The sequence below is a fragment of the Gymnoscopelus braueri genome (assembly GCF_963280865.1).
Source record: "Gymnoscopelus braueri genome assembly, chromosome: 9".
Taxonomy (NCBI): Eukaryota; Metazoa; Chordata; class Actinopteri; order Myctophiformes; family Myctophidae; genus Gymnoscopelus; species Gymnoscopelus braueri.
The window spans coordinates 27,118,121-27,130,271 of record NC_137610.1 but is presented as its reverse complement, the minus strand read 5'-3'; the positions used below and the strand labels follow the sequence as shown (position 1 = coordinate 27,130,271).

The window sequence follows — 12,151 nt, the reverse complement described above, 5'->3', positions numbered from 1 at the left end:
AAAGTTCAGTATGATTGAACTACTTAAGACCTATTTTGAATATAGGGAAAATAGTAGATCTACAAGCTCACAACGCATCTGTTGCGAGCTTATAGATTAGCTATTTTCACTTTTATTGATATTTATAGTCATATTTTTTGGGGGGGGAAATGTCAAAGCTTTAATACAGCAATGCATTGATATTAAAAAGAAAATGTACTTTGTCATTTGAACTTTTGAAGTATTTTTTTAAAGCATGTACTTTAAAATACTTTTTTAAAAGCAAGTATAGTACTCCCGTACAGATTTGACTGTGCAACTTTGTAAGTTGAGTACAATTTGACCAGGAGCATCTATACTTTGGGCCCTATCTTGATTCACTATTATGTATCTATACTTTTTGGGCCTTACCCATTATGCCTAAACTTTTTATGATTTGTTTTACTATTTTGAAAAACATTTTAAAATATCCGATCTACAAGCTCACGACGCATCTGCTGCGAGCTCACAACGTGTCAATGTAGATTGGCTATTTTCATTATTTTAAACAGTTTTTCAAAATAGTAAAACAAATGGCATAGGCTTAAGGGGTAAGGCAAGATAGGGCCCTTGACGCAAGTACTGGGGTTGAGTACTTTGTCCACCACTGCACAGCACACGATACAGTCCTAGGTAAAAGCCGAGGCCGGGCCAGGCCAGGCCAGGCCATGCACGGCCAGGCCAGGTGGGGCTTTATAGGGCAGAGGCAACTGCCTGCAAGCTGCCTCACCTGGGACTTCAACCAAAAGTTCCTTGGAGTGGTGGGAGGCCTGGTCACTGTGGCCCTTTGCCACCACCCGTACCCTATAGGACAGGCCCTCCTTTAAACCCTTCATCAGCACATAGTTCTGAGAGCCGTTCACAAACTCTTTCTGCCAATCCGCTGCGCCTTCACCTGCGGGAGGGACGTTGACGGGAGAGAGGCAGGTTGAGGGAGGGAGGAGCACAGCTTGGAATAATGGGCCAGTATGGGATCATGCAGGGATGGTTTCTTTGAGCGTTTTTACGGTGGATTAATTAAAGTCATACTGTGTAATAACATTCATTTTAGAAGCCTTTTTGGCGACACCTCTGGTAGCTCCGTGATCATTACAGCGTCTATAGCGTGTCTATGGTCTGCTAGAAAAGTGGTTCTCAACATTTTCAGGCTGTGACCCCCCAAAATAATCATATTTGAATTGGGGACCCCCATCCTGAATTGTAGGAGTTGAGGCATTAGATTTTGTTCGACTTTTGTTCGGACACAGATAAATATTGTGAAAATAACAGATCTACAAGCTCACAACGCCTTGCGTTGTGAGCTTGTAGATCGGCAGTAGAGTCTGACAGTGGAGCTTATTTTGGAAGCAATAACAACAACGTCGACAGAGGTTGTATGTATGACTTAAATGATGAGATTAAATAAAAAAAATAAAAAGCACTGCATCATTTTGGTGAGTGTCAGGCACTCACGACTAAAAATTGTGTTGTCAAAAAACGGATTTACGTTGAATGGTAATTGAAAAAGTTACACAGTATGACTTTAAGCCCTAGTATCTAAGTTTTTCTAAATGTTTCTAAATTTGTTCTAAATGTATCTTTTTCTAGATTTATAAACATGTGTAACTACAATCTCACAACGCGTTGCATTGCAATGCATTGTGAGCTTGTAGATCTGCTATTTTTGAAGGATTTCTGATGGTGGTTAATAATAGATTAACTGACATATGACTTATTGATAAGATGGGGTGGCACTACCAACCAAAACGATCTACAGTATATTAGATCTAACTACAATGTATGTTAATGGATACATGAGACCTGGGTATGATAATAAATGTGGTCATCATAATGAAAGGTAAGACTCAATCATGAGAAATGATTGAACTGAGCATTGCTCAGTCATGGGAATAATATGAGTTATTCTAATTCCTGCGTGAATAATGTAAAACGTAGGTGTGAGAGAGCCATACTACAAAAAGCACTTTTGCTTTATTCATCCTCGATGCAGGTGGAGCAAAATGAACCCAGATCAGTTAGATCAAAATCGACTGGCGCGAACATAACAAGCTCACGCCAGCTGTTTGTGCGATACACACAGATCACTAGCCAATTGCGGTCTTATTTTTTATCACATCTGGGTCCACACTGGCAGGAGCCAAGAGCTCCTGCCAGTCTGGAGCTCTTGCTCCACACTGGCACACTGTGGAGCTCTTGCCAATGTTTGTATAGACCCGCACAAGCCAATAATGGAGTAGGAATCTCTTGCCACCTGATGTAGAAGTGGTAGAAACACAGGTGTTTCTTTTTTTTGCTTACTGTTTTCTACGTATTCTACATAAACATTTTTCTCCGGGCCCCAGTATTCCCAACTGATCAGCGCCCCGTCCTCTCCCATCGAGGAGCTAACGTTCCCAAAAGCTGGAGTAGCAGGCGGCACTGAGCACACAAGAGAAAACACAATGATGAAGCTTGTTTTTTTGTTGTTGTTTTTTTTGTCGTAGGTCAAAAGGAAAATCTATAAATGCAAATATATTGCTATTTTCTTATGGTTCTACTAAATGTTTCCTCATAAAATTGTAAATCATTACAATACAAAGCCTATGCACAAATACTGTATTACTAAGATACTGATAACCCCTATATTGCAAGAAATATTTTATCTAGGTCACATACAATGTCTCTGGAACACCAGTTCTTCACTACAGTTATCTGTCAATAAGTCAAACAAAGCTACAGAGCGAAACAACAAAACAATTTAACACACTAACTGTAGTGTAGCACACATCAGATATTTAGCTGATAGCTAAATAGGTATAAATCATATCAATATGATAATATGATGATAATATGAATATATTATATATTATATTAATATCGTAAGATCTCAGCGGTTTAGATCTGTACCCTTGTGGTTTGGGTGGAGAGGCGGAGGCCGTGCTATGGGATGGAAGGGTTGTGTGTTCCCTGAAACAACATGGAGAACGGTAAACACCACCACACAGTCACCCACACCCACAACCACACACACACACACACACACACACACACACACACACAAACAACAACAAACACAGTCCATACACAGAGATACAGCAGACAGGTTGGACAGGGGTTATACACATTGCAGTCCATTCATTGGCATGCCAAGCAAACCGATGCCATGCAGAGAGAAGCATCACCGGTCGGAGGCAGTTGTCAGCAGCCACCGAGAGAGAAGGCACATGGAGGTCAAGTATGACGGAGTGCTTTGAAAACAGCTCTATCACACAGCAAGACAACACACATCACAGAGCAGCTTTATAGGCGTGGGAGGCTTAATAGCATTCAGGTTTTATGTATCTGAAACAGCGACAGCCTACTCCGCCTGGGCTGTGCGGTTTGACAGCTGCGAGGGGGATTTGTTCAAATGCAAACAAGTGCATGCTTCGAGAGGTATTTGAAGGTATAAAAAAAAAGCATGCACACTCTCGCGGAGTGTCACTGGTACCTGGCCCAAAACCTGGCCCAAAATCTACATCAAGCTGATTCATTAGAGCTTGCAGGGAGAAATAAGACACAAAGAGAGAACAAGACAAGGGTCAACATCGGTTGATGTCGCCCTGTTTAGACAGAGGTTTGTGGGAACATGCTGTGTAATCGCACATTTAGTGATGAATCGGTCGCTACGTTTAACACTGCAGGTGAATCACAATCATGGTCCACTATGCAAAAACCTTTTTTCGATGATGTGAATGAGCTCATATCATGTTATAAGAAATGCATGTTGACGGACTTCATTTGAACACTGTACTGTACACACAATTTCTATGAGTGACAATATTGTAGCACAAGCTAATCCAACCAGGCTTCAAAAAACAGCACAGTTTCGACGTTTTCCTGGAGTTGAAGCAGAAAATACGATCGATCCATTGACTGATATGAACGGATGTTCCTCAGCTGAGGCCAAAACAACACTAATTCCCTCTGATCTAGCGAGGAAGTAATCTGTCATCTGCAAGAAACACGTAGGCCGATCAGGGCTGCCACTATCTATCAATTTCTTTGCGATTATCCTATCGATTATAAGGAGAGCTGCTTTTTTATTTATAAATGTTTTCTTTTCTTTTTTTTATACAACCGAGTAAATGAATTAGTCTCATGAATCACTTAAGCCTTCTTTATACAAAGGCGTTGTGCAAAGGTCGCCAAGATAGCCGATATAATGACATGTCCAAAACAGGGATCCAGGCTGAAACTGTTGTTGCAGTACAATTTGGACTTAACGGTCAATTCATCGGTTCTCGGTTAATCGATTATTTTATTTCAATTTATAAAAATGTATTATTTGTTATGATCAATTCAATCGATCAGTTTGATTAACTGTTGCGCCCCTTAATACGGTTCATCTTCAAAACCCTCCATTGATTTCGGGGCCAAACCTACCTTCGTCCATGATGGTGACCGCCTCCTCTGGGATGGCGGGGCCCGCTCCGTTGCCCGTATTGGCGTTCAAATAAAACCTGTAGCGCGTGCTGTACTTGAGGTCCAGCAGTATGATGGAGGTCTCATTGGGAGGTATGGACACTTCCTTCACCGGGCCCACTGCATGGGTGTTATTGACTGGAGGAAGGGTGATGGTGGAGGTGGAGTGATGGGAGTGATGGAGCAGGGTGGAAGGAGGGATGTGGTTGGGTGGGGTGGAGGTGGAGGTGGAGTCGGGGCAGAGATAAAGTGGGGAAGGTAAAATGGCCACAGGCAGTGTCCAGGTAGAGGGGTGTGTCAAGATGGGACGGGGTGGAAGTGGAGAAATTAGGGAAGGGGCGTGGTGTTTAGAAATGTAAAGTAATTGTAATAATAATCATAGATAGTAAAAATCAATAATAGATGAGTTGATTCATTCATTTGTGCTATTGTACATTGGAAAACTACTTTGCGAATATAGCCAACCTGCAAGCTCACAGGACGCAACGTTTTTGTGAATTTGTGAATCGGCGTGTTTAAAAAATTATGAAACACTTTTAGAAAATCTTTGAAAATGTGAAAACTTTTGAAAATATGACCGGCAGGTTTAAAAGTGGTTAGAGCGTTCTCAGGCTATTCTAATCCTTTGTGTGTTGATTATGTTATAACCGTCCGTTATATACTGCTGCTACACAACATATAAAAGGAAGACACACAAAAACTACATACAGGTAACAAACAAAAAAAGGAATAATAAAAAATAAAAGAACAGTTCTCACCTGGCTGATATCTGAGGGTGTAACCAGTGAGGCGTCCATTGCGATCATGAGGAGCGCCCCACTCCAGAGTCAGAGAGTCCAGGCTGGGGTCCGTGATTCTCAGGAAAGATGGAACGCCAGGGACTGAAGAAAAATCAACAAACCATAACTATTCATTTCATTGGCCATTAAGTTATAATTACTTAATATCATTGATTAATGACTGGTCATAAGAAAGAGTATCGAGAGAGAATCAAGTTTCTGAACATTATTATTACAAATTATACGTGAAGTGTGCAAAGAAAGAAACAAAGAAAGAAAGTTGAAATTGGTGCTACTTTTACGAGTCTCTGCTCATGACGTCCATTGGTGCAAAGCTCCGTCTCATTTCGTGTTAGTGCAAAGTGGCAGCATGTGAATTTCTTACAAAAAAAATTAGACACAGAGAATGTCTTCCGTTCGTTACCTCCTTCGGGGGTCTCAAACTGCTGGTTGGAGCAGGGGGGGCCCTCCCCCTTGCCGTTGAAGACCCTGACGTTGAAGGAGTAGAGGCTGAAGGGATGCAGGCCGGGCAGCATGCCGTGGCTGTGGTTCCCACTGAAGGTCAGGATCTGCTTCTCCACGTGGTGGGGGTTGTGCTTGTGGAGGCTCTGTTCCCTCCAGTAGTACACCTGATGGACACGGTTCGACATTTAGCACATCACTGCAACGTGCGTTGCATCACAGCTTGAGTTGAGCGAGCACAGCGCGAGACAAGCCAAGGCAGAGTATCCTTTGATGAGAACATGTTGGTTTTCTGCGCCGAGCTGTGTTATTCTGCTGTGTGTGTGTGTGTGTGTGTGTGTGTGTGTGTGTGTGTGTGTGTGTGTGTGTGTGTGTGTGTGTGTGGGGGTGTGTGTGTGTGTGTGTGTGTGTGTGTGTGTGTGTGTGTGTGTGTGTGTGTGTGTGTGTGTGTGTGTGTGTGTGTGACCTTTATTTTTCCTATGCTTCTTTTATTTATTTATTATTATTTCTTTCAATTTGATTCCTTCTATTCTTTATTTATTTTCAAATGCCCTTTTCATGCATTTAAATGCTTTTTTATGCCTTCCTTACATATCGTCTCTGTCGGGTGGAAACCTCATATGTCCAAACCAGTTACTTTCCAGGATTCAAATTCAAAAACAACAAAAGTAGCAGATCTACAAGCTCAAAACGTGTCGCTTCGCGCCATGTTAGGGGCTTACGGATCTGCTACTTTTGACGCTTTTGTGTGGCGCTGTAGTATATGAAGTAGGGTGTTAATTTACGAAAAAACTAAAAAGTTAAAACATGGAGATAAGAGGTTTCTGCCTGACAGCAACGATACACAGTACAGTAAAGCCCTTTGAATTGCCTTAAGGTCAATTTATGTCTCGAGTGACATATGCCTCATGACGTTCTGTCAGTTTTGAGCAATCATACGTCAGCGAATTGCATACAGCGGCACCACAATAGGGTGTAAACACGCTTACTTCATCTACCCGACCAATCAGAGTACGCAACATGAAGGTGTCTGCGTTGGCGTCACTTTAGAAAGTTTGGAAAGTTACGCTTTTGCCTAGTATCAAACATGTTGTACTGTATTATGATGTGTAATACAGTACCTTGTAACCCTTGAGGCGTCCTCGCACTGTCTTGGGGGGAACAGCGTCCCAGTGCACCTCTGCCAGGGTGCTGTTTATCACTCTGATCAGGACGTTCTGAGGAGCTGCCACTGGTACTGGAACACACACCAAGACCAAGACACATACAACTTATTCAACGTACCAAATCAAGTTTAACTTTAAACTATGTAGATCTTTGATCTTGTGAGCTTGTAGATCGGCTATTTGAAATATTTAAAAATGTTAATCAAAATAGTATAAAAATACCAAAAACGTTTAGGCATAAGGGGTTAGATAGGGCCCTCAGTCTGTTTATAGATGAAACATTTTCAAAAGTAAAAGAACATCTGTCACAACACCTTGTGAGCTGATACAATGAAGTATATAGGCATTAATTGTGAAAGTTTAAACACTTGAACCCCTTGTGGCATGCCCATTCTGGGGGGGGGGGTGACATTCACCAAAAATAGCAGATCTACAAGCGCAAAACGTGTCGCATTTGTGACGCGTTTTGCGCTTGTAGATCGGCAATTTTTGGGTGGAGAGATTTGGTGTAGACATAAAAAAGCGGTACAGAGTACAGTTAGAGAGTACTGATGTCCGTTTCACTAACAATTGACCGTAAGGGTCCCTCTGAGAGGCCAGTGTCACTCACAGTCCTCTCCGGAGTGTCCGTGGGCGACGGCAGGCTCGGGGCCGTCCCCGTAGTCATTTACAGCTTGCACTCTGAGCTCATAGGTGGAAAAAGTGGGAGTTCCCGCCACCATGAACTTGGTGACGTTCGCCACGGTCTCTGACGTCCACTCCTTGTCCCCGCCCTTCTGCCGCCACATCACTTTGTACCGCAGTCCCGGACCGTTGGCCTGCACGCCTGTCAGTGGCTGTAAATGCAAAGTTATACAGACAAGGACAAGTATACTTATATCATAATTTTCATACCAAGTATATGAAAAAGGAACTCATGTTGAACTCAAGGTATGAACTATAGTATGTCAATAGCTGAAGTTGTTCCTTGTCTGTTGCTGTATCTTTCAAATGAAATGTAGTTTCAGTGTATAATGCAGTGCAGTAAGCCATTGTAGAGAGAGATCTTTTGAATAATAAAAGAGATGTGTAAATGAAAGGGAGACTAGGGAACCAGAGTGAAATAAAATAACGTCTTATTTCCTGTGACAAAGACACTGTTTATTAAATCTTGTTATTCCCTGGACAGCAACAACAAGAGCTGTGACAAAACCCATTGGCTGTACAATACAAACAATACATGTATTTTCTTACCTTCCATGAAATTACAAGGTTATTATGTTCTGTCCCATGTCCCTCTACACCTGAAGGGTTCTCATCTGGAGCTGTAAGACATTAACACAACAAAACATCACAGTCCCAAATGGGCTATTGTGAGAAGGAAATAATAATAATATTTGGAAAAATAATTAGTTTCTCATATTAATGTATAGGGGAAAATGCCTTTTCATCAAAAGATATCTGAAAAACCGATGCTATGACACTGTGACGGCTGGTAGACGACATACCATATGGCTCATAATTTTGAGGTCTGAGCCATCTGTGTTATTCAAATAGACTAGGAAGCGGTGGGCTCAAAGCAAGGTGAAAACAACCTGAGCTAATAACGTTCCCAATATAAACCGGTTCTTCACGAACAATGGAACGTTCAGGGCAGAGCTCTGCTTTTTTTGTTTTCAGCCAGCAACTGTAACCAACAAGTCACCATCAGGCTCCTTCCTATACCTGCTGGCTTGGTCTTGTACAATCTGGAAGGAAAGCTGGCTTGACTGAGACCCACAGCGTTGACAGCCAGGACCCGGAAGGTGTAGTGAACGTAGGGGGAGAGCTTCAGGTGTGTCGTGGTTTTGGTTCCAGGGACTTCGCTCAGATTGTGCCAGTGGCCACGGTGGTGTAGAGAGTCCTCAAACTGGATAATGAATTCTGGGTAAAAATGAATGAATAAATAAATAAAAAGGGTAACATTTTTAACAGCAGTTGTGATTTGAGTGAAATAATTACGAAGGGGCTAATGTTTTCCGAAATGAACTAAATAACAACAAAACATATGCACGAACATACTTTGTATGGGGCTGTTGTGCTCGTCTCCAGGGGTCCAGGTGAGCTGAACACTCCTGTCTCTCTGGTCAGTGAGCTCCAGGTCAGTAGGAGGGTCCGGGTGCTCTGCAGAACACACACAACGTTCAGATGAACCTCTGGACCACACTCATGTTCACAATGAACTCACACAGGACTTGGGGGGATGCATATTCATCATGCCAACCATGCCACAGATGGAGAAAATCAGAGGATGGAAACCGGTTTTGTTCCTTTGTGTGTCAACAATAAGGACTGAAGCCTAAAACTGCTGCTAAAAGTAAGTAGGTCGGAGGGGGTTATTGTCCGTATCAGCCGAGAAGGCCGTCTGTCCCTGGCCGTCTGTCCCTGTTACAATGCGCTAAACCCCTGGGAGATGGCTTGCCTGAGGTGGAGCCCCACACCTACCATCAGCGCCCAGTACTTACTGCACGACTTGCCGCACCCAAGCCGTGCTACTCGTACACTGAGTATAAATAAGTCTACTGGTCTTAACTCATTCAATCCGGGAACGCATCTACGAATGTCTTCTAAATCCTCACAGTTTTCTGAAAACCGTATGTTGCTATAATATCAGTGGTTCTCAAACTATTTCACATCAAGGACCACCCAAAATTATTTGTATTTGGTCGCGGACCCCCCATCTCAAAATATTTGGTTCCAGGGACCTCTCCAGAAGCAAAGATTTGAGTTACAAATATATTTATTCCATATATTTAAAAAAATATATATATTCAAAGATTTGCCAAAATGTTAATGATTTTTCAAAAATAGCAGATCTACAAGCTCATAGCGCTGCACTCGGTGCCGCCGCGCTATGAGCTTGTATATCTGCTATTTTTGAATATTATAAAAAGTAACGTATAAAATAATAGCTATAGCTAAAATCTAAAATGACACAGATGCGTTCCCGGATTGAATGGGTTAAGCTATGCTATATTGGTGCAGTGAAGTAAAGTGAAGTAAAATCTTTCAGTCATTTCAACTTCTTTAAATAAATTCCATTCGGCAATATAATCATATCAGTTGAGATGATACACAGACAGCGCATGGTGCGTATCTAAAATAAATAAAGAAACTGGTGCGCGAATCAGCGTATCATCCATAATAACCCTGCATGAAATAGTCTCTCGGTCTCACACTAGACAGGGCTAAATTGATGTTCATGTTTTGGAGTTGTAATGATAAAGTGTATTGCATGCTCGGCATAAACGAGCAGCGTGGAAATTGGTGCTTTTGTAAAGATCCCCGTTGGAGATGCCAGTTATATAAACTATCGCGGCATTCACAAAGACAGCAAGAATTAATTAATTCCCAGAGTTGTTTAAAGTTTAATGTGCTGTTTCACATGCAGAACATGTTAGGCGGCCTCTTCAGAAACATGGAAGAAGTGAGAAATCGTGATGAAATCAATGTTATGAAAACAGTCCTGCAAGACAAAAAAAAGAAGAGGAAAAAAGAAAGAAAAACAAACAGGATACTGAAAATTCAAATTGACAAAATAGCCAGCGCATATCTGTCAGTTCAAATGCTGTTGATGCCGGTATCACAAACAAAACACAAACGGCCTTCAGGCCACAGCATGCTTGGACAGCCAACCACGTTCCACAAACAACACAGGCCCCAGAGGGTGAAGTATATCTGGGTGCTCAGGTGACATGGATGCCTCTTTACCGTAGACAACAGCTGGCGTCGGAGTGGCCTCTGCCAGGTGAGGTAGAAGGGTGAGAGTGAAGTAGGGAATTTAGTGCTTGACAACTCAGCCGGGAGAAAACAAGGTGAGATTATCTAGTTTTCTGAGGGGGGCAATGATTCAATATTTATGCTGTAGAAAAGAAAACAACAAACGACCGAACCGCCTAAAGCGCTGAGACACTCAATCTAGTAACCTTCAGGAGCTGAAATGTATTCTGTTGAGTGAACCAAGCACTGGACAGATTCACATGAGGGGAAACACCTGAGGGGGAGAAAGGTTAGAGGTCGAAGAGTTTGTGAGTTTGTTTTCGGAAGTAAGAGGGGTTTTTTTTTCCCGGAGAGAACTGGTGGTACGTACCGACCACGGTGAGGTGGGCGCTGGCTGAGTCGTGGTCCAGGGTGGTGTTCATGATGCAGGTGTACACGCCCTCGTCGCCCTCCATCACGTCCATGATGGTGAGGCTGTCAGAGTCTACGATGAACCTAGCAACCAGCACAAGCAACAAGGTTAGCACTGCGAGGCCAAATCGTTTATTGCCAGGTGGTGATTTTTTAGCCAAAGTGGTCCTATTGAGTTAAGAGTTCTCTGTTCTAAGGTGTGTGAGCGTCAACACCAACCTCTCGTCATCCGGCAGCTCGCCGTCGTCTTTGAGCCACGTCATGGTGGGGATGAGCGAGGGGTCGTGTTTCACTTTGCACTCAAACATCACCGAGCGGCTCCTCTGCACCACGCGGTACTCTGGCTGCTTCAGGATGCGAGTGGGCTCTGCATGGTGCCAGTGGGTGAGGAAGTGGTTAGGCACAGCTACACATAGTTTGAGCTGGCTTCAACTTCAGAGATACAAAGCTACAAAGCGACAGATATGCTGTGTAGCTTTGTATCTTTTGTGTCTGCCAGTGTGAGCGCAGCATTACTCCGCCCCCCATTGTCTCTAAGTCAATGGTTGCAGTATCAAACTTTTTTAATTGCAAAGACCACCATGACTCTGAGTGTGCAAGTGGAACCAAATGGTGTATACTCTCATAGTTCCAGACCTGTAAGGGTGCATTTGGAACCCCCTAAAGGAACTGTGAGGGTCCCTGGACCCCACTTTGAGAACCACAGCTCTGAGTGATGTGTTATGTCCGTTTCTCCATTTTGCATTTTGGCAACAAGCAATAATGAATAATACTAATACGACAAACGAGCTCGAAATGATCATTTTTATTTCATGTAAATGCAATTGAGTACCCTGAAAAGCACTCAACACATAAAATATGTTATTATTAACACAGTCAAGCAATTTAATTGAATTAAATAGTGTCTCCTGCTGTTTCCTGGCACACGATGCATACAGGAGATCCAAAATCCATAGAAAACGTTCCATTTTGTCAAATTCCAAGGAGGAGTTTCACAGACACATCGGAGATCACGGAGGTTCCCATAGGAATGAATGGACTAAAGAACCGAATTACTGACACACACAGGGCTTAGTGGAAACTAGGTGTTAAGCTCGACCGTGTCGCTCGCTTGCAGAAAATAACTGATTCTCA

General features: G+C 42.7%; 1 protein-coding gene across 1 annotated transcript in view; it reads right to left on the bottom strand.

Moving 5' to 3' along the window:
• LOC308092404 (neuronal cell adhesion molecule-like) overlaps positions 1 to 12,151 on the bottom strand; it is a 112,362-nt gene that overhangs the window by 8,318 nt on the left and 91,893 nt on the right. The window contains exons 15-28 of the mRNA XM_080438273.1: positions 11,237 to 11,384; positions 10,977 to 11,101; positions 10,598 to 10,627; positions 8,909 to 9,010; positions 8,573 to 8,770; positions 8,102 to 8,172; positions 7,479 to 7,704; positions 6,824 to 6,939; positions 5,665 to 5,869; positions 5,220 to 5,342; positions 4,423 to 4,599; positions 2,905 to 2,964; positions 2,317 to 2,436; positions 749 to 913 (exon numbers count right to left, since the gene is read on the bottom strand). Coding sequence (XP_080294399.1) covers positions 749 to 913; positions 2,317 to 2,436; positions 2,905 to 2,964; positions 4,423 to 4,599; positions 5,220 to 5,342; positions 5,665 to 5,869; positions 6,824 to 6,939; positions 7,479 to 7,704; positions 8,102 to 8,172; positions 8,573 to 8,770; positions 8,909 to 9,010; positions 10,598 to 10,627; positions 10,977 to 11,101; positions 11,237 to 11,384 — 1,866 coding nt within the window. The remainder of the gene's footprint in view (positions 1 to 748; positions 914 to 2,316; positions 2,437 to 2,904; positions 2,965 to 4,422; positions 4,600 to 5,219; positions 5,343 to 5,664; positions 5,870 to 6,823; positions 6,940 to 7,478; positions 7,705 to 8,101; positions 8,173 to 8,572; positions 8,771 to 8,908; positions 9,011 to 10,597; positions 10,628 to 10,976; positions 11,102 to 11,236; positions 11,385 to 12,151) is intronic.